General features: G+C 42.4%; 1 protein-coding gene across 1 annotated transcript in view; it reads right to left on the reverse strand.

Moving 5' to 3' along the window:
- The window catches only part of LOC139757108 (uncharacterized), a 120910-nt gene that overhangs the window by 51831 nt on the left and 46006 nt on the right, over positions 1-23073 (reverse strand). Inside the window, exons 11-17 of the mRNA XM_071677201.1 lie at positions 21573-21777; positions 19116-19207; positions 12816-12971; positions 11566-11767; positions 8002-8132; positions 6430-6565; positions 545-621 (exon numbers count right to left, since the gene is read on the reverse strand). Coding sequence (XP_071533302.1) covers positions 545-621; positions 6430-6565; positions 8002-8132; positions 11566-11767; positions 12816-12971; positions 19116-19207; positions 21573-21777 — 999 coding nt within the window. The remainder of the gene's footprint in view (positions 1-544; positions 622-6429; positions 6566-8001; positions 8133-11565; positions 11768-12815; positions 12972-19115; positions 19208-21572; positions 21778-23073) is intronic.

Genomic DNA, 23073 nt, shown 5'->3' on the forward strand with positions numbered 1-23073 from the left:
ATCTCCTTACGTTTTGATTATGACTACCAATTCGTCTCTCCTTCGTCATCAAAATTGTATCTGGCAATTCTAGAGTCTACAGCAATCTTTAAATATAGCGTTTCTTCTTTCTTACCCCTTTCTTACTGAATATGTACAACCAGTAACTGTAAACAGTGACACTTTTGCCTTTTAGTTACACTAAATCTTGCTCCCTTTTGTCAAGTCAAAGCTACGCTTTCATAGAGTAAACACTTAGCTACACTTGTTTACTTCCCCAAAGTCAACCACTCAGTCTCATTAAAAAGCCCTAAAAGAGAGAATTTGATTCACTAAAGTGGGCGACTTACATGGGTATTCGATGTGTGTGTGTGTGTGTGTGTGTGTGTGTGTGTGTGTGTGTGTGTGTGTGTGTGTGTGTGTCTGTCTGTCTGTCTGTCTGTCTGTCTGTCTGTGTCTGTCTGTGTCTGTGTGTGTCTGTGTGTGTCTGTGTGTGTGTGTGTGTGTTTGTGTTCTTACAGAGTTTGGTACGAGTCTAAGAAAATAAAATGGGTCCTCTTCTCACCTTAAAGTGATCAGCAGCGGTGCTCAGCAGAACATAACAGGTACCAAGGAATCCTATGCCATCTGGGCAATCTTCTCCTGCAACAATACAACACTGTAATCACAATTATACACTTTATACTTCTCATGTCCAACAGCCCTTACGGTTTTTTTTTCAAAAAAAAGGAACAGAGAAGGGGGCCAGATAAGGATATTCCCTTAAAGGTCTGGTCCAGTCCTCTGTTCTTAATGCTACCTTGCTAACGCGGGAAATGGCGAATAGTATGATAAAGAAAAAGATATATATATATATATATATATATATATATATATATATATATATATATATATATATATATATATATATTTGTGTGGAAGTCGAATGTGTGGAAGTCGAGAACATTACCTCGGAAAACAAAAATGGGTATGTTTGAAGGAATAGCGGTTCCAACAATGTTGTATGGTTGCGAGGCGTGGGCTATGGATAGAGTTGTGCGCAGGAGGGTGAATGTGCTGGAAATGAGATGTTTGAGGACAATGTGTTGTGTGAGGTGGTTTGATCGAGTGAGTAATGTAAGGGTAAGAGAGATGTGTGGAAATAAAAAGAGCGTGGTTGAGAGAGCGGAAGAGGGTGTTTTGAAATGGTTTGGGCACATGGAGAGAATGAGTGAGGAAAGATTGACCAAGAGGATATATGTGTCAGAGGTGCAGGGAACGAGGAGAAGTGGGAGACCAAATTGAAGGTGGAAAGATGGATTGAAAAAGATTTTGTGTGATCGGGGCCTGAACATGCAGGAGGGTGAAAGGAGGGCAAGGAATAGAGTGAATTGGATCGATGTGGTATACCGGGGTTGACGTGCTGTCAGTGCATTGAATCAGGGCATGTGAAGGCGACTAGAGGGGACGGGAGCGGGGGGCCAGAAATCCTCCCCTCCTTGTATTTTTTAACTTTCTAAAATGGGAAACAAAAGATATATATATATATATATATATATATATATATATATATATATATATATATATATATATATATATATATATATATATATATATATATATATTGGAAAGGATCACAATTTTGCGCATGATCAAGATATTCCTATGAGTCCGCTGGGAAAATGAAACACGAAAAGTGTTTCATGTATATATATATATATATATATATATATATATATATATATATATATATATATATATATATATATATATATACACACATGTGTATGTGGGTGGGTTGGGCCATCCTTTCGTTTGTTTCCTTGCGCTACCTCGTTAACGCGGGAGACAGCGACAAAGCAAATATATATATTTACGTGTCAGGATATATGTGTCAGAGGTGGAGGGAACGAAGAGATGTGGGAGACCAAATTGGAGGTGGAAAGATGGAGTGAAAAAGATTTTGACTGGTCGGGGCCTGAACATGCAGGAGGGTGAAAGGCGTGCAAGGAATAGAGTGAATTGGAACGATGTGGTATACCGGGGTCAACGTGCTGTCAATGGATTGAACGAGGGCATGTGAAGCGTCTGGGGTAAACCATGGAAAGTTCTGTGGGGCCTGGATGTGGAGAGGGAGCTGTGGTTTCGGTGTATTATTACATGACACTTAGAGACTTGAGTGTGAACGAATGCGGCCTTTGTTGTCTTTTCCTAGCGCTACCTTGCACACATGGGGGGGGAGGGGGTTGTTATTCCATGTGTGGCGGGGTGGCGATGGAAATAAATAAAGGCAGACAGTATGAATTATGTACACGTGTATATATGTATATGTCTGTGTGTATATATATATGTGTACATTGAGATGTATAGGTATGTATATTTGCGTGTGTGGACGTGTATGTATATACATGTGTATGTGGGTGGGTTGGGCCATTCTTTTGTCTGTTTGCTTGTGCTACCTCGCTAACGCGGGAGACATCGACAAAGCAAAATAGAATAAATATATATATATATATATATATATATATATATATATATATATATATATATATATATATATATATATATATATATATATATATATATATGGTGTAAGCTGGGAGCAATTTTTACCTAATGCATAGAGAACAGAAAACGACAGTATATTTATTTATTAATCTTTTTTTTTTTCCTTTTTTCTTTTTGCTTTGTCGCTGTCTCCCGCGTTTGCGAGGTAGCGCAAGGAAACAGACGAAAGAAATGGCCCAACCCACCCCCATACACATGTATATACATACCTCCACACGCAAATATACATACCTACACAGCTTTCCATGGTTTACCCCAGACGCTTCACATGCCTTGATTCAATCCACTGACAGCACGTCAACCCCGGTATACCACATCGCTCCAATTCACTCTATTCCTTGCCCTCCTTTCACCCTCCTGCATGTTCAGGCCCCGATCACACAAAATCTTTTTCACTCCATCTTTCCACCTCCAATTTGGTCTCCCTCTTCTCCTCGTTCCCTCCACCTCCGACACATATATCCTCTTGGTCAATCTTTCCTCACTCATTCTCTCCATGTGCCCAAACCATTTCAAAACACCCTCTTCTGCTCTCTCAACCACGCTCTTTTTATTTCCACACATCTCTCTTACCCTTACGTTACTTACTCGATCAAACCACCTCACACCACACATTGTCCTCAAACATCTCATTTCCAGCACATCCATCCTCCTGCGCACAACTCTATCCATAGTCCCACGCCTCGCAACCATACAACATTGTTGGAACCACTATTCCTTCAAACATACCCATTTTTGCTTTCCGAGATAATGTTCTCGACTTCCACACTTTCTTCAGGCTCCCAGAATTTTCGCCCCCTCCCCCACCCTATGATCCACTTCCGCTTCCATGGTTCCATCCGCTGCCAGATCCACTCCCAGATATCTAAAACACTTCACTTCCTCCAGTTTTTCTCCATTCAAACTCACCTCCCAATTGACTTGACCCTCAACCCTACTGTACCTAATAACCTTGCTCTTATTCACATTTACTCTTAACTTTCTTCTTTCACACACTTTACCAAACTCAGTCACCAGCTTCTGCAGTTTCTCACATGAATCAGCCACCAGCGCTGTATCATCAGCGAACAACAACTGACTCACTTCCCAAGCTCTCTCATCCCCAATAGACTTCATACTTGCCCCTCTTTCCAAAACTCTTGCATTCACCTCCCTAACAACCCCATCCATAAACAAATTAAACAACCATGGAGACATCACACACCCCTGCCGCAAACCTACATTCACTGAGAACCAATCACTTTCCTCTCTTCCTACACGTACACATGCCTTACATCCTCGATAAAAACTTTTCACTGCTTCTAACAACTTGCCTCCCACACCATATATTCTTAATACCTTCCACAGAGCATCTCTATCAACTCTATCATATGCCTTCTCCAGATCCATAAATGCTACATACAAATCCATTTGCTTTTCTAAGTATTTCTCACATACATTCTTCAAAGCAAACACCTGATCCACACATCCTCTACCACTTCTGAAACCACACTGCTCTTCCCCAATCTGATGCTCTGTACATGCCTTCACCCTCTCAATCAATACCCTCCCATATAATTTACCAGGAATACTCAACAAACTTATACCTCTGTAATTTGAGCACTCACTCTTATCCCCTTTGCCTTTGTACAATGGCACTATGCACGCATTCCGCCAATCCTCAGGCACCTCACCATGAGTCATGCATACATTAAATAACCTTACCAACCAGTCAACAATACAGTCACCCCCTTTTTTAATAAATTCCACTGCAATACCATCCAAACCTGCTGCCTTGCCGGCTTTCATCTTCCGCAAAGCTTTTACTACCTCTTCTCTGTTTACCAAATCATTTTCCCTAACCCTCTCACTTTGCACACCACCTCGACCAAAACACCCTATATCTGCCACTCTATCATCAAACACATTCAACAAACCTTCAAAAATACTCACTCCATCTCCTTCTCACATCACCACTACTCCCCATTTGCACCCTTCACTGAAGTTCCCATTTGCTCCCTTGTCTTACGCACTTTATTTACCTCCTTCCAGAACATCTTTTTATCCTCCCTAAAATTTAATGATACTCTCTCACCCCAACTCTCATTTGCCCTTTTTTTCACCTCTTGCACCTTTCTCTTGACCTCCTGTCTCTTTCTTTTATACATCTCCCACTCAATTGCATTTTTTCCCTGCAAAAATCGTCCAAATGCTTCTCTCTTCTCTTTCACTAATACTCTTACTTCTTCATCCCACCACTCACTACCCTTTCTAATCAACCCACCTCCCACTCTTCTCCTGCCACAAGCATCTTTTGCGCAATCCATCACTGATTCCCTAAATACATCCCATTCCTCCCCCACTCCCCTTACTTCCATTTATTAATCTTATATTCTCCAACTTTCTCACTATTATCCCACCATTAGATGGGTGCTCAAAAACCGGTTGTCCATAGGTATCCATTTATTTCAATCAAGCCTTTCGCCTTCACAGAGGCATCACCAGGAATCTACATAACGAGATAAAACTTGGATATGATATGAAAACGAAAACATAAACAGAAAATACTCGGAAAAAAATAATCCACATATAACACATTAAAGTAAGGGAAAACTCACAACTTTCACCTTTAACGGTTCTGTAATTCCACCTCTCGACTCAATGAACATACTTGGTATTACTGTAATATACAATCTTTCTTGGAAACCCCACATTACGGAAATAGCTAAATCTGCCTCTAAAAAACTGGGTGTCCTGTTTAGATGTCGAAACTTCTCTTCTGAGCAATTCCTTCGTACATACAAAGAATTGATTCGTCCTTGTATGGAGTACTGCTCTCACAGAGTCGAGTCGAAAGCGGTTCGACTCATAAACTGTCCCAGACTAACTTTCAAACTTGACCCCCTTGCCCTACGCCGCAATGTTGGTTCACTTTCCCTCTTGTGTAGGCATTAATTTGGTTTATGCTCCCGAGAGCTGGCTGCTTGTGTGCCCCCATCACTCGCTAGACCACTCGGCAAGCTGCTGCGTCACATGATTACTGTGTGTCCATCGGCAAAGGTGGGCCGTTTTTAATGCCTACTTCTTTCCCTACGCGTCGAGGCTTTGGAAAACTATCATCTCATGTCTTTCCCAGTACCTATGACCTGACACATTTCAAAAGACAAGTCTTTCACCTCCTCAAAAATTCATAAATACTTTCCCTTGTCTTTTCTTTTTCCGTTTCATAATTTTCTCTCTATTTCAGTTAAGGCCCTACCTTGATGTGGACTTTTGTCCATGACTGCAGCCTTCAACATTGAAAACAATATGGCGGAACGGTAAATGGGGCCCTGTGAGGGAACCAGCCGACCGCAAGGAAACACGGTGCGGCGGTAAGAGAGGTGAGGAATGAACCTGTGGTTATGCAGCATTGTAATGTTGTACTGTAACCCAGGTGTTGTCCTAACGTGTAGTTGTACTGTAACCCAGGGGTTGTTCTGACGTGTAGTTGCACTGTATCCCAGGTGTCGCTGTGACGTGAAGTGTACTGTAATTCGGGTGTTGTCCTGACGTGAAGTTGTACTTTAATCCAGGTGTCGTTCTGGTATGTAGTTGTACTGTAACCCAGGTGTTGTCCTGATGCGTTGTTGTACTTTATCCAGGTGTTGTTCTGACTTATAGTCGTACTGTAACCCAGGTGTTGCTCTGCCGGTCTGACGCAATATCAAATACAAATTCTGGGTCAAGAAGTGTGGTGTACTTGTGCCGTCTGTCCCCATGAACTGTTAGGAATGCAGTGATAGAATTGTGCACACATTTGCCATGTGGGAAACCGACCACTTCATATGCCCTAGCACGTCGCACCCTGTATACCAGATCTCTCCAATTCACTATCCCGTGCATGCCTTACACCCTGATGCATGTTTGGGCTTCAGATTGTACCTCTCATTATATTTGTCCAGAAGGATCCTCCGTCCAGACACTTGATCCCTCCTGTGCGATCCCTGTAGCACTCCCGCCACGGGCTGCATGTAGAATACATGTGTTGAGCATTCCTTGTATCTTCGGAGTAGTAGACCTGGGACAAAAGCAACATCTATAACATCTCTCAGATCCTGCAGGCCAATGTGATTCTGTACTGCAGGTGAAATGGAAGAAAAATGGTCGAGAAAAAGGACAAACATTTAACGAGAGAGATGATAAGAAGTAGATGATGTGGTTCTCAACGGGAGAGGGTTGTAATATATTGTAAGGTCTCACGCATCTTGAAAGGGAAGTGGTACAGCGGGTCACAGTACAGGCAAAGATGTGATACACAGTTACATCTCAAGCCAAATAACAGATACAAATTCAACAATACACTTAGTACATTAATCCATTCTCTCTACCTAAGTTCTGTGTACTTGGAAGAATGTGTGGTTGCACAGACAGTGGTGTAGTCCAGTGTACCTCTTGTGACTTACTTGCTTGTACAAATGTACTCCTAGTGCTTTGTGTAGTAGACGCGTGTGTGATGCCTGGGTGACACAATGTATCTCTGTGTTGTGAAGCGTTACAGTTCTGCACGAGAGGCTCTTTAGTGCATGTGGTCCATGTGAAAAATGTTGATCTGTTGTGGTTTGTGGTGGATGTGTAGAGCTGGATACCTGTACTCATTCTCACACCTGCACTGCAACGTATCTCTTTGCTTCACCTACCCGTCAGGGGAACTCTGAGTGGTCATTTAGAGACATGAATACGTCATTACCATGTTAAGAGGTGATGCACCGTGCATGAAAACTTATCCGTCAGGTTTACTAAAATGTAGCTTTACTAGCTGAGGTACCCATCCGTCCTTTGTGAAAGTTATGAACGCCGAATAAGAAAAGTAAGTTTTGGGGTGGAGATGATGGTGAAAAGCCGCAAAAACCCTGATTTTCACGTATTTTGTGTCATTTCTTACAGGCGATTTCTGACTGCACGGATTTCCATCTTGTCTGGCAGCAGTTTCATCATAAGTTTCTTGTGATTTGGTAATTCTTTGTCCTATCTTGACTTCGCCTACCCGAGATTTTACCAGCTGTCTCTTGTCCACGTCTACCCATCTCTTCCTTATCTGAGGTTTCACCAGCTGTCTCTTGTCTTCGTCAACCCATCCCCTCCTCATCTTGATCTCGTCTTGCAACAGTTTCTGTAGCCATTTCATGAGAATCTTTGTTGTTGGCTGACTTGAAAATTCTTCAGGGCACCTTGACATCCTTCACATACTATATGCTGACGTGAACACATCAAGACACGGGTCCCGGGGATATATCTTTCGTAAAGAAAAACGCAGCACAAAAGGGAAAGTGTAGTCAACTACACAACTCATCCCTTCGTACTGGACATCCGTCGAGAACAGATTAACTTAAGTCATAGAGCACAAGGCAGGAATTGTAGGTGGATGTCACCTTACTCTAAGGATAGATGGATAGATAGATAGATAGATAAAGCACCGAATCAGCAGCAAGGTCGCCCTAGATCACGAGTCCTTACCTGTAGGAGCGTTTCGTCTTGGTGTACGACCAAGGGGTGGCCCCAGGCCGAAAACCCGGCAGGAGGCTCGGGACTTTGGCCGCAGCGCCGCTCTAACTCTCCACCCGAGTTGAAGGGGCACGTCCGCTTTCCTGTAGACGACGGAGGGAATGATGTGAGCACCTGGAGGCACCAGTGACATTCAGATTGTGAGGCACACTTGTGGAAAAGGCTTCAGACCCAGGAGAGCATGTGACAGATGTATGAAGCCAGGTGAATAGCATGACACAGAGATACAAAGAAGGATGAGGAACGTTGGCCACTTTGGTGTCTCTGAGAATGACTGACACTGCTTGATAAGTGGAGGACTATGCAAATTACTGTAGACATGACTGCTGTTCACAGATGGAAAAGACGAGTGATACAGTAAGCTGCACAGCTTACTGTATCACTGATATCATTGGTATAGCAAGTACATATAATGCAGTAAGCTGTGAATATGTTATAGAGTAAGCTGTGCACATCTGATATAGTAAGCTGCGCACGTCTGATATAGTAAGCTGTGCAGTTGTGATGTGGTATTACACGCCTGGGAAGACTTGTCATATATTAAGCTGTCCACATGCCATATAGTAAACTGCGCACATATGTATCTTACATATGAAGAGACAAGTGATATAGTAATGTAAGCACATGTCATAGAGCAAGATGTGGACATGTGACATTACACATATGGAAAGACATGTGGCATGGTGTGATACTTGATATAGTTAACTAAGTACATGTGATATATTATAATTATCCTTTGTAGGTCTGATAAAGTAAAGATAAACCTAAAGTTGTGCTTGTAATAAAAAAAAGGAGGGAGAGCACTTAAACTTGACCAACACACCCAACACCTACGCATTTGGAGATTATAATGCCCACCGTACTGTACGGCTCAGTACTAGCAACTAAGATTACGGAGCTGACTGCTCTTAAACCAACTGCATCCCTTCAACATCCACATTTTACACACCCACACAGCCAGACGTCCAAACAACAGCTTTCAACAGCTAACCTCAACAAACGTCATTATCTGCACTCGAACACTGCATTCAACATGATCTCCTCTCTAACCCCTAATCCATCCGGATAACGATCCAACAACCCCATCCCACTCAAAAGGCCATAGAAAAAATATACATAAAACATAGGAAAGCAGACTGGCCAACATACATACATACAGTTCATCGACTTCAGACTCTAACACTTAATCTTTTTAGCTCCCCATTCCCATATCATGCCATCTCACTTTACATTAACACCACTAGGCAAGTCAGCATGCACCTACCTCAAAGACAGAGACATATAAGTAACTAACTTTCTCCCAACAAACTGCAGACGTCACAAGGAAACCCGCTCTGACAGATCTGCTCGCTAACAGGACAAGCAACAGAACAGATTCAAACTGCAAACTACACCATCATTAACTTAATGACTGGACTGTAGACTACAGATGAACAGCAACCAACTGTGGGGAACGCAAGAGAAAACTCCACACATGCTAAACCAGTCCAACCCGCTCTCATGAAGCACTTTTAACTGACAGGAACAACACGCCCTTTCTTCAGGACCACAGAAACATACGACACACCACTCAAAAATTAGCCATACTCCAACCACACCCTTAAACGGTACAGCCATGAAAGAGGTACACAAATTGCACCCTGATGCAACTGCTCATCCACCCTTCACATCCCCTCACATTCAGTATGCAGTTAAAGCCTTAAAAAAAACTCCATTGCAAGTGGATCTGATAAAATGTCGAAGTTCTACGTAAAACACTTTGGCCCAAAAGCAACACAAGCACTTAAAGACACCTTAAACCACTCCTGGCTTACACAATAATGCCCCAAACGCCTGGAAACTTGCCAACATACTGACCATCCTAAAGCCCTACAAACTCCCTTCCTACCCTTCCTCCTATAATCCTATATATCTATTTTCATCCTTATCCAAACTCCTTGAAGCAGGATGCATGAGAGAATCAACCAGAATATGGCATGGCTTTTGACCCAATCACCCTACCCCTATACTGCACATGGACCCCATGGAAAACATTGTGCATGACTTCAACAAACCACAACCTCCAATCTAGCTCTGTGCTAATGGCAATGATAATCAATAAAACATTTGACGCTGTTCCCTGATACATTCTTACACAAATGATTAAAAAGTTACAATAGACCTATCATAGCTGGCCGACAAGGGAGAGATATTCACAATGGCTTTACTTTTATAGCACTTAACCTCTGCGATGGAATTCCCTGAGAAACAGTTCTTTCTCTACCCCTCTTCAGTCTCTCGACCTCCGAACACATCCTGCTGGCCACACTCAACATTAGACTCCTCTCATATTCACATAACTTACCCCTTCACATAGCCCTATTACAACACTGAGACACTGATCAGGAAACAGCAAACATGCAACATTACATCACACAAACAAATTGTCTGGAGCTCCGCTGAAATCCACTGTTACCCTTTAAACTTCGGACAAGTTTGAATCCAATGTACCCATTCACTCTTCATACCATTAGCAACAACATAAACGCCACACAAAAAAAAAATGAACTCTATCAGAACACTTACTGATACCAATTTTGAATAGGGAAACGTTCCCTTAGCATCTGCTACAAGCATCATATCCACCCCATCTTAAATTAGCCTTCAACCGTCTTGTCATCTACCCAGTCAAAAAGCAAACGTTTCAAACAACAGCTCATGCAAAACAAAGCCTCATAGCAATCACTGGCTGTCTGGCAACAACAGTCACTCAACATCCGTACTATGGAACTAAAATGTTTCCAGTATAACCTCACTTCAATATGCTCGGTTGTCTAAAGCTCCCTCACCCAAAGAATATCCTTACTTCACACTTTAGCAATCTGTACTTACAAATTCCCCTTCCCAAATAAAAGTGACAGTGGCCAAACACATACAAACATTAATGACTCAACAACCACGAACAACCGCTCTTCCAATCCAGCCTTGAATCCTAACCCAGCAAACGAACGCCCAGTAGGAACTATGCTCCTCAGGAATGCGCGGGTGACACTTTCTCGTCTACATTCTTGACACCATCCATGTCTACAATACTCCAAATGCACTCACTGTATGCACAGCACTGTACTATCACACTGAAGACACTGAACACTCTCCTTATTGTCTTTCACTTCCCTTACATAGTCAACCACACACCATCGCCACACGTCTTGATCTGCGGTCCCGCCTGATGGGCATAGCCAGTTTTCTGTATGCTGCGAGGACTCCGGAGAAGAGGTTCCTGGGTCAGAAAACGAATACGTGTGCACATGCAGCCAAGCTTGAGACAGGTGCCCATTCATCAAGCATTTTCAAACAGGGCGATGAACAGTTGAATTATCCGGATCTAAACCCAGACCTGGGTCCTTTTGATTCCCAGGGATGCTGACAACATCAACCCCAACTGAAGTTCATGTGCCTCACCTTGAGGCCTATATATCCATCAAGCTGCGTTGAATCACAAAAGCTGAAATAAAAGATGCATATGATAAGAATTACCATCAACCTCACAGAAGAAGAGGAAATCATCCGAAATAATGTCGAGTTCATCGTCAAAGAGGTAGCTGTAGGGTTTGGTAGGCCAGGGACGTTCAATGTCGAAGTAGAGGATGTTTCGTTCATTGTAATTCAGGTTTTCTACGATATTCCCGAGCAGGAAGGGTTCCTCATCTTCCAGATCCAGCCAGGTTTGTCCATCAAACTGCGGGGTGGGGAGAATGGGTACAAAATCAAAATTTTGAAAGAAAAGTGCCGAGAAAAGAGACGTGGAAAAGGGTTAAGGCAAGATTTAAATATAGTTGTCTTAACATAAAGTGTCAATCATTTAGAGGAATATTGTAAGTGCTCTCAATAGGAGCTGATGAGCAATTTTGTTACAAGTTTGTCATCGTCATATTACGTCGCATGTCGCTAGAACTCATAAAAAAAGAAACAAAATAGCTATCTAAAACTAGAAGCGTCGCCGGCAACCAGCCTTACAAAAATATCTTCCAACACTATCTGTACTAACTCCTCAAAATTTGAGTAGAGGACATGTGGTAAGGGAGGGTGTGGTGGGGTAGGATGTGGTAACTAGAAAGGGAAGGAGTAGTGGTAGTGAGGAAGGGTGTGTTGGCCAGGGAGAGAGACTGTGGTGGTGGTGAGGAAGGGTATGGTAGGTGGCATTGAAGGGAATGACGGTGGTGAGGAAGAGTGTGGTAGCCCTCTGCAGAAGCGAGCAGACAAGGGCCCGGAGGGTCCGAATCTGAGTGTCACAATAATAATGCCTGCTGGACAGCTCATCAGTCACTAACGTGAAAGCAGAGATGGAAGGGATGAATGGGGTTAGGATTGGTCAGATTCTTCCAATTTCCAAGAAGAGAAAACATTACCAGCCTTCGCCAGGGCACTGTAGTAAGACTTCCTGGTGTCCCGTACATAGATATGCAATGCCAACAATGGGGAAACAGTGTCATTGTTACCAGCCACCACCCGACCTATACATAGCTACCCACAGCCAGACGGTAGCACCACTGGCCCATGTTGCACAAATCCAAGAAAATTACCAGAAAATCCAAAACAAAAGGTTATCCCTTGTCTCTGAAGTAAGCCATTTCCTCCCAGTGCTTCAGGTATTGACAAGGAAAGATATATACACAAGACGTCTCGCATCGTATTAGGAGTCGGAGTCTTGCTGTCGGAGGAGGGGGCAGGTCACCACGCATGGTCAGTGATACGTTGAGCTATTCCAAACAGGCTGACTCACTCACCTTCAAGGGCAAAAGAAGCACTTTCAGCGATAGTTTATTACTCGTGACGTATTCGAAAGCCAACTGCCTCATCTTGAAGAGCTCCTCCAGTGTCTTGGGCACAAAGAGTCGGCCCCGATTGCCGTGGCACACGTCCAGTGTATGGTTCCTCGGGTCCTGTCGACGAATGTGGTGAGAGTAATGCCATCCCCATGTGTCCTCAGCGTTTTGATTTTCGTCGTCACGGGGAAAGGGGGTTACATCAACAAAGAGAACTGAATACCATGATCTACATGCAGTTGCTAAATCGCTATCGTCCACAGAGGATCAGATACGACGCAATGCATTTCCAGCCGCCCATTGTTGTGCGCCTTGACGGAGCGTTGTACATACCACAGGTACACGAACACTTCCGATTAGGAATGCGTCTACCAAACAATATAGGGTGCTCGGTTTTGTGGTCTTGTTGGATGCAACTAAAGAACAGGTGTCATCCAGAAATCTTAATCAGTATCATTATAGCAGTTTTCTTGTTTTCATGAACGCCCATATACATACATATACATATAAACTTATGCACATATACATTCACATACAAAGACATATATATGTATATATATATATATATATATATATATATATATATATATATATATATATATATATTTTTTTTTTTTTTTTTTTTTTTTTTTATACTTTGTCGCTGTCTCCCGCGTTTGCGAGGTGGCGCAAGGAAACAGACGAAAGAAATGGCCCAACCCCCCCCACACACATGCACATACACACGTCCACACACGCAAATATACATACCTACACAGCTTTCCATGGTTTACCCCAGACGCTTCACATGCCTTGATTCAATCCACTGACAGCACGTCAACCCCTGTATACCACATCGCTCCAATTCACTCTATTCCTTGCCCTCCTTTCACCCTCCTGCATGTTCAGGCCCCGATCACACAAAATCCTTTTCACTCCATCTTTCCACCTCCAATTTGGTCTCCCTCTTCTCCTCGTTCCCTCCACCTCCGACACATATATCCTCTTGGTCAATCTTTCCTCACTCATTCTCTCCATGTGCCCAAACCACTTCAAAACACCCTCTTCTGCTCTCTCAACCACGCTCTTTTTATTTCCACACATCTCTCTTACCCTTACGTTACTTACTCGATCAAACCACCTCACACCACACATTGTCCTCAAACATCTCATTTCCAGCACATCCATCCTCCTACGCACAACTCTATCCATAGCCCACGCCTCGCAACCATACAACATTGTTGGAACTACTATTCCTTCAAACATACCCATTTTTGCTTTCCGGGATACTGTTCTCGACTTCCACACATTTTTCAAGGCTCCCAAAATTTTCGCCCCCTCCCCCACCCTATGATCCACTTCCGCTTCCATGGTTCCATCCGCTGACAGATCCACTCCCAGATATCTAAAACACTTCACTTCCTCCAGTTTTTCTCCATTCAAACTCACCTCCCAATTGACTTGACCCTCAACCCTACTGTACCTAATAACCTTGCTCTTATTGACATTTACTCTTAACTTTCTTCTTCCACACACTTTACCAAACTCCGTCACCAGCTTCTGCAGTTTCTCACATGAATCCGCCACCAGCGCTGTATCATCAGCGAACAACAACTGACTCACTTCCCAAGCTCTCTCATCCCCAACAGACTTCATACTTGCCCCTCTTTCCAAAACTCTTGCATTTACCTCCCTAACAACCCCATCCATAAACAAATTAAACAACCATGGAGACATCACACACCCCTGCCGCAAACCTACATTCACTGAGAACCAATCACTTTCCTCTCTTCCTACACGTACACATGCCTTACATCCTCGATAAAAACTTTTCACTGCTTCTAACAACTTGCCTCCCACACCATATATTCTTAATACCTTCCACAGAGCATCTCTATCAACTCTATCATATGCCTTCTCCAGATCCATAAATGCTACATACAAATCCATTTGCTTTTCTAAGTATTTCTCACATACATTCTTCAAAGCAAACACCTGATCCACACATCCTCTCCCACTTCTGAAACCACACTGCTCTTCCCCAATCTGATGCTCTGTACATGCCTTCACCCTCTCAATCAATACCCTCCCATATAATTTACCAGGAATACTCAACAAACTTATACCTCTGTAATTTGAGCACTCACTCTTATCCCCTTTGCCTTTGTACAATGGCACTATGCAAGCATTCCGCCAATCCTCAGGCACCTCACCATGAGTCATACATACATTAAATAACCTTACCAACCAGTCAACAATACAGTCACCCCCTTTTTTAATAAATTCCACTGCAATACCATCCAAACCTGCTGCCTTGCCGGCTTTCATCTTCCGCAAAGCTTTTACTACCTCTTCTCTGTTTACCAAATCATTTTCCCTAACCCTCTCACTTTGCACACCACCTCGACCCAAACACCCTATATCTGCCACTCTGTCATCAGACACATTCAACAAACCTTCAAAATACTCATTCCATCTCCTTCTCACATCACCACTACTTGTTATCACCTCCCCATTTACGCCCTTCACTGAAGTTCCCATTTGCTCCCTTGTCTTACGCACCCTATTTACCTCCTTCCAGAACATCTTTTTATTCTCCCTAAAATTTACTGATAGTCTCTCACCCCAACTCTCATTTGCCCTTTTTTTCACCTCTTGCACCTTTCTCTTGACCTCCTGTCTCTTTCTTTTATACTTCTCCCACTCAATTGCATTTTTTCCCTGCAAAAATCGTCCAAATGCCTCTCTCTTCTCTTTCACTAATACTCTCACTTCTTCATCCCACCACTCACTACCCTTTCTAATCAACCCACCTCCCACTCTTCTCATGCCACAAGCATCTTTTGCGCAATCCATCACTGATTCCCTAAATACATCCCATTCCTCCCCCACTCCCCTTACTTCCATTGTGCTCACCTTTTTCCATTCTGTACACAGTCTCTCCTGATACTTCTCAAATCACCCATCACTATAACCCGGTCTCGTGCATCAAAACCGCTAACACACTCATTTAGCTGTTCCCAAAACACTTGCCTCTCATGATCTTTCTTCTCATGCCCAGGTGCATATGCACCAATAATCACCCACCTCTCTCCATCAACTTTCAATTTTACCCATATTAATCGAGAATTTACTTTCTTACATTCTATGACATACTCCCACAACTCCTGTTTCAGGAGTATTGCTACTCCTTCCCTTGCTCTTGTCCTCTCACTAACCCCTGACTTCACTCCCCAGACATTTCCAAACCACTCTTCCCCTTTACCCTTGAGCTTCGTTTCACTCAGAGCCAAAACATCCAGGTTCCTTTCCTCAAACATACTACCTATCTCTCCTTTTTTCACATCTTGGTTACATCCACACACATTTAGGCATCCCACTCTGAGCCTTCGAGGAGGATGAGCACTCCCCGCGTGACTCCTTCTTCTGTTTCCCATTTTAGAAAGTTAATACAAGGAGGGGAGGATTTCCGGCCCCCCGCTCCCGTCCCCTCTAGTCGCTTTCTATATATATATATATATATATATATATATATATATATATATGTATATTGGAAAGGATCACAATTTTGCGCGTGATCAAGTATAGTCCTATGAGCCCACGGGGAAAATGAAACACGATAACTTCCCAAGTGCATCACATCATTAGGGCAGACACAAGAGAGAAATATAACAGTCAGTTGATATACAACGAAGAGACGTAGCTAGGACGCCATTTGGTAAACATGTAATTTTCCAAGACAGACAACGAGCGTATCATAAACTTATTATGTGGACAAGGTGACTTGTTTACAAATTTCATCAACAATAAAGTTATCCAATTTGTATTGACCTTCACTAATTTTGAAATTATAATTCTTTGAGTACTTAATGACAGAAGACTTAATGATATTTCTCGAGGTACTGGAGTCAGAGTTAATAACTGAGATGGCAATACTCTAGTCAATACAGTGATAAGAGGTTTTAGCGTGATTAAACAAGGCATTTGATTCTTGTCCTGTTCTTATACTATATTTATGTTGCTTAAGTCTAACAGAAAGATTCTAACCAGTCTGCCCAGCATAAAACTTATCACAATTTCTACATGGCACTTTATAGATGCCCCTAGGAGAATTTTCTGGTGAATTCCTGATTAAGATATTCTTTATAATATTATTGTTGCTGAAGGCAACATTTACATTAAAGGATTTAAGCAACATGGGAAGTAAAGTAAAATTACTATCATTATTATAAGGGAGAACTAAAAGGTTTGGGTTCAACTCTATAAAATGCTTTCTTTGCTAACTTATGGGATTTATCAATGAAGGATCCAGGGTACTTTAACTTAGATCCAGTATGACAAAGTTAAATTATTATCATTTCAATCTATGTTCCTTAGGGCATTAAGTATTTGCAGTCCAGAGTATATTGATGATGAGTTTGAGATATATTCTATTGGATCTAAGTTAAAGTACCCTAGATCTTTCATTGATAAATCCCTTAAGTTAGCAAAGAAATCATTTTATAGAGTTGAGCCCAAACTTCTCATTGACACCAAGAAACTTTTAGTTCTCCCTTTTGATAATAATTCTACTTTACTTCCCATGTTGCTTGAATCCTTTAATGTAAATGTTGCCTTTAGCAACAATAATACTATAAAGAATATCTTAATCAGGAATTCACCAGAAAATTCTCTTGGGTGCATCTATAAAGTGCCATGTAGAAATTGTGATAAGTTTTATGTAGGGCAGACTGGTAAGGATCTTTCTGTTACACGTAAGCAACATAAATATAGTATAAGAACAGGACAAGATTCAAATACCTTGTTTAATTACGTTAAAAACTATGATCACTGTATTGACTGGAGTAATGCTATCTCAGTTGTTAGCCAACTCCAGTACCACGAGAAATATCACTGAATCTTCTATCATTTAATACACAAAGAATTATAATTTTGATATTAGTGATGGCCTATACAAATTGGATAACTTTATTGTTGATAAAATTTGTAAACAATTCACATTCTTGTCCACATACTAAATTTATGATACCCCCGTTGTCTGTCTTGGACAATCTCATGTTTACCTAATGGCGTCCTAGCTACGTCTCTTCGTAACTGACAGTTATATTTCTCTCGTGTCTGCCATGATGATGTGATTATTACACGAAAGTGCACTTGGGAAGTTATCGTGTTTTATTTTCCCCGTGGACTCATAGGAATATATACACATGTACATATTCATACTTGCTTGCCTTCACCCATTCCTGGTGCTGCCCCGCCCAACAGGAAACTGCATCGCTACCACCTGCTTCAGTGGCGTAGCGCCAGGAAAACAGACAAAGGATTTCAGACAGCAATAAACCATTAGGTCCTTTCGAGGCTGTTTGTGATAGAGGAAGATATTACAGATTCACAGATAGTGCGATAAAAGTAAGAAGGTATACAGTTAATGCAAAGTAAATAACCTGCAAACTGTCGATGTGACTTAGAGGCGCAAGTAATCGAAGTGGCACTCGAGGCGAGTGATTTATCAAATCTATTCTCAAACGTATCTATAATACTGCTTTCAACCCCTCTAATTTGTAAATCAGTCCACATGTTAACAATCCTATTGAAGGAAAAGCACCACTCATTCTATCAATTAGTCTCTACCCAGTATGAGCCCCTATCACTTGGTCTCTACCCAGTATGAGCCCCTATCACTTGGTCTCTACCAAGTATGAGCCCCTATCACTTGGTCTCTACCCAGTTTGAGCCCCTATCACTTGGTCTCTACCCAGTATGAGCCCCTATCGCCTGCTCTCTGCGCAATATGAGCCCCCTATCGCAAAGTCTCTGCCCAGTATGAGCCCCTATCACTTGGTCTCTACCCAGTATGAGCCCCTATCACTTGGTCTTTACCCAGTATGAGCCCCTATCACTTGGTCTCTACCCAGTATGAGCCCCTATCACTTCGTCTCTACCCAGTATGAGCCCCTATCACTTGGTCTCTACCCAGTATGAGCCCCTATCGCCTGCTCTCTGCGCAATATGAGCCCCCTATCGCAAAGTCTCTACCCAGTATGATTTCCTATGGAATTACCCGACTGTATATATGACAGGAGATGAACCCCACCTGGCTCGGAAATGACTGAAGTGCCAGAGTTTGCAGTTAACATGCCTTGGGACAACCAGACCCAACAATGGTGGGAGACGTGATGACGAACGGGGTCATATAAACAAGGCCCCTGGTCTGACCTGGGTGATGATATGAAATAACTCGGGGTGACCCGAATCTTGATGATGTGGACCTGGGCGACTTACAGTGCCAGTGAGGTCGACGGGGGAGCTTTCTATGATCTTGACGCACTTGCCGCTCCACTCAGACACGAAAGAACTGCTGAGGTTACACACACCTGCCGGCAACATTGGGACAGTAACATTAACAGACGTGAACAGATAGAACAAAAAAGTGAACAGATAGAACAAAATAAGTGAACAGATAGAACAACAGAAGTGATCAGAGAATAACAAGTGAACCGATAGAACAACAGAAGTGATCAGAGAGAACAACAGAAGAGAACAGATAGAACAACAGAAGTAAACATAGTACAACAGAAGTTGATCAGACAAAGCAACAGAAGTGATCAGATAGAAAAACGGAAGTGAAGAGATAGGACACTAGAAATGATATACAATGCGTCAAATACTAGCAGGTGTAACACAAGTATTCATGAACGAGCGAAATATGCAAAGCAAGTGTAGAATAAATGAGTGAGGAATTTAAATATAAAGAGGCAATGAAAATAAGAAAATACAAAATAATGGTTAGAGAAATTAAAACATATGAAGAAAATACATTACATATAAAGAGTTACGAGAACTACAGCATCATATATCATGAATGAAGCATCTTTTGAAGGGAAAAACATGCATAACTAAAGATTATACATCAAAACATAAGAATTATATATTTGTATTCCAAAGATCATTTTTATTCATAATTCTTTCATTTTCCTTTGCTCCAGTCTACCAAGTTATCCTGGACGATTCCTTTCTCAACTGCTTATCGAAGCGTTCTGACTGTTAGACATTATCGTCTGCAATGATCATCTCAGTCTACAGCAAGAACAGCAGCTGTAGCAGGAACTGTCACAGTGATCACGAAAACGAAGCAGAAATATCTCTGAAGCTTTACCATCCAGGAACGTAATGCAGAGACCCCGAGATGATATCTTGATACGCAGCCAATCAGCTGCATCATTAATACATACGTGAAAGAGAACTGGTGCCAAAACTCTCTCAGATATACAGTAATAGTCTCACCTGTGGGTGACTAGAGAACTATTCAGTGTTTCATACAGAGCCTTCAGTAAGAGGCTAAGTTAGTTCTTACAGTCAGACCTATGAGCTGTGCAACCTGTACCTTGCCTTACCGTAAGGGATCTGAGAAACATCAGAGGGAATGATGACGCAAGATTTGTACTACGTGAGCGGGAGTGGATGGGACAACAGGTGTCTGAAAGAGACGTTACCCCAACTACTGGAGTTCGAGCGCTCTCGCCTCAGGTTCTGATTGACTCTACCTCTTGGCAGCTTCACTCAGGTGATAGTTCGGTAGAAGTAACTCTCTCTCTCTCTCTCTCTCTCTCTCTCTCTCTCTCTCTCTCTCTCTCTCTCTCTCTCTCTCTCTCTCTCTCTCTCTCTCAAGTAAGAGGCGTCTGCACTTGTCAGATCTGATGGCGTAGACCGGTCACTGGATTCCCATCTGTGCATTTCAAGTTATATAACAATAACTGAAGGTAACAACGCACAAAGCGTTGGTATTTATAAGTGCTTGTGTCGGTGTTCAATGCATACTCGTATCAAGGAATCAACGCTAAGCGCACTGGAAATTATTGAGGCGTTTCTGTAACTAGCTGATAGTAATTACCAATCTGTACAGTATTGGTCTCAAACTCGTGGGAACCCCATCTCTTGAACACTCTCTACTATCAGGCAACTTCTTAAATCTATGTTTGCTGTCTCCAACCATGTCCTCGTCATTTTGTCCTATCTATCCACCACTCCTGCACTATAAAATTTACTCTTTCACATCACTTTTTTCAGCAAATTTCTTGTTTGATTTCATGTCATGTGGCTGCTCATATTCCAACATCTCGAAGAACTGTTCACATCATTGACACATGTACTTCCAGTGTGACACGACGCTGTGTGGCTGCTCACATCCCATCTCTCGAAGAACTGTCCACATCATCGAGACATGTAATTCCAGGGTGACGCGACGTTCGTAATCAACACTGAACGTAGAGCCACAATGGAGAGAAGGTTCTCTTCGACAAGCGGAGGACGATGCCTCAGGATCGCTCGTATGAACTAAATAAAGAAGGCCTTTTGGCCAAAAATCTGACTGATCTATACGACTGGCTCTGAGAAAGTGAAATAAAGCCTTTTCTGCTCGATTTTATCTATATCTAAAAACACGACTTACCTCACGATTTGATGGTTGAATGATCGAAGAAAAATTTGGCTTTAATGTTCAAGAACTTGATATATAAAGGCACATATATTTTTAGCTTAAAGAGACTCGTTTAAGACATGTAATGTGAGAACTGCACGCAGCCAAAGAATTTTCGATTGGTGGGTGTAGCTTGACGCAGACGACCTTAATGACCGTGGCAGTTGATGGTTCTAAAAGCCAGACAACCAAACGTTTCATACTTGGATATTCCGGCCACAGCCACAAGTAGGTTGAAGACAAAAGTCCCCTCCGGTTCTCACCTTGATTGAAAGAAGCCCCCGTGTCGTATTTGAATTCCTCAGTGTCGTGATGGAAGAGACGAAGGTCCACCTCCGCGTTTTCGTGGAAGTCTTTCAGCTCGATGACGAGTTTCTGGGTCACGATAGGTCGTGTGAGGTCGATCTGGAACACAGGGTGTTGGGGTAGGTCGTCCTCTGGGCCATCCTCGCCATACAGGAAGATATCCTGAAGCAATAGAGAACAGGATGGGGTGAGGAACTACCCAGCATTTGTCAGCTGAGGTGTAAAGGGAGATTCAAATCTGAAGAAATGATAAAGAAATGTGCCTCAGATGAATGTCACATTGATATTGTCCTTTATTTTTACATAATCGCATACGTTTGTCTGTTTAGAGGTAAGGAAAGAGAGGAATAATGACGTGGGAGAGGGAGACACTACAAAGAGTGAGACGAAAAATAAAGATTTATCAAATGGGGAACCTGGGGATATGAATGAAGTGGAGAGTGAGAGACTTAATAGTGGAGATGACAGTGCTGTTGGGTGGATGTGGAAAGTGTGTGTATGGAAGCATTGACGATCAAATCAGGTGCCTGTTGACTGTAAGACAATGGTGATTTTTGACACTATACAGAGGAAAGTGGAATAGAACCGAGTGTAAGAGCCGTAGACGAACGTGTCTCCACATCATAGATGGCAAGGATGGTAAAGGTAGCTACTGATCTTGATATAAGGATAAGTGGACCCGCTGTTGGTGAGGAACAAGGTGTGTTAGGAAGGGACAAGGATACGTCGATCAGGGCTCTGTCCTTGCACAAGGGGAAGAAAAGGTTTTAAAGAAAAGGCAGTTGAAGGCGTTGGCAACATTCATAGATTTAGAAATGGTATGCGATACACTAGGAAATCGCTCTGGACGTTCCAACTCTTTAAAGACTTCATGGAAAACTCCGAGATGCTTTTAAGAGTTTTTTTAGCGAAGGAAATAACGCATGTGTGAGGTAAGTGGTGGTATGAGTGAGTGGTATGAAATGATTGTGGTAATGCGTCAAGGTTGTGCGATGTCAACCCGTGACTGAAAGAAGCAGTTCGTGAGATGACGGTGAGGGAGTTGGACTGTGGCGTGATGCTTATCCATGGAATGGAAATGAAGTAGCCTCAGTTGCTGTATGGAGATGATGTCCTGTTGTTATCTAAATGAGAGGAAGAGCTGGATAGAATGGTGGGCCGGTTCAATGATATGTGTAGAAAAAGGATGGTAAGCAGGAGTGTGAGGTCAATTTCCATGAAGAACTGGAAGCTCTGGGAGTAAAGTCTGCTATGGATCATCGAGGGGAAGCTGAACTCAATAGTAGCCACGGAAGGGAAAAAACAAATAACTGTAGTGAAGTGAAAGCTCTGGCGAGTGGGAGAGATTCAAATGTCGAGCACAAATTTTTTATTAAGGAGCATTTGTCCTATCGCTGATGTATGACTGTGAAACCCAAGTATAAATAGGACAAGGGAGATTAGAATTATGAGCAGTAG

This window comes from Panulirus ornatus, chromosome 24 (assembly GCF_036320965.1).
Source record: "Panulirus ornatus isolate Po-2019 chromosome 24, ASM3632096v1, whole genome shotgun sequence".
In the NCBI taxonomy this organism is placed as follows: Eukaryota; Metazoa; Arthropoda; class Malacostraca; order Decapoda; family Palinuridae; genus Panulirus; species Panulirus ornatus.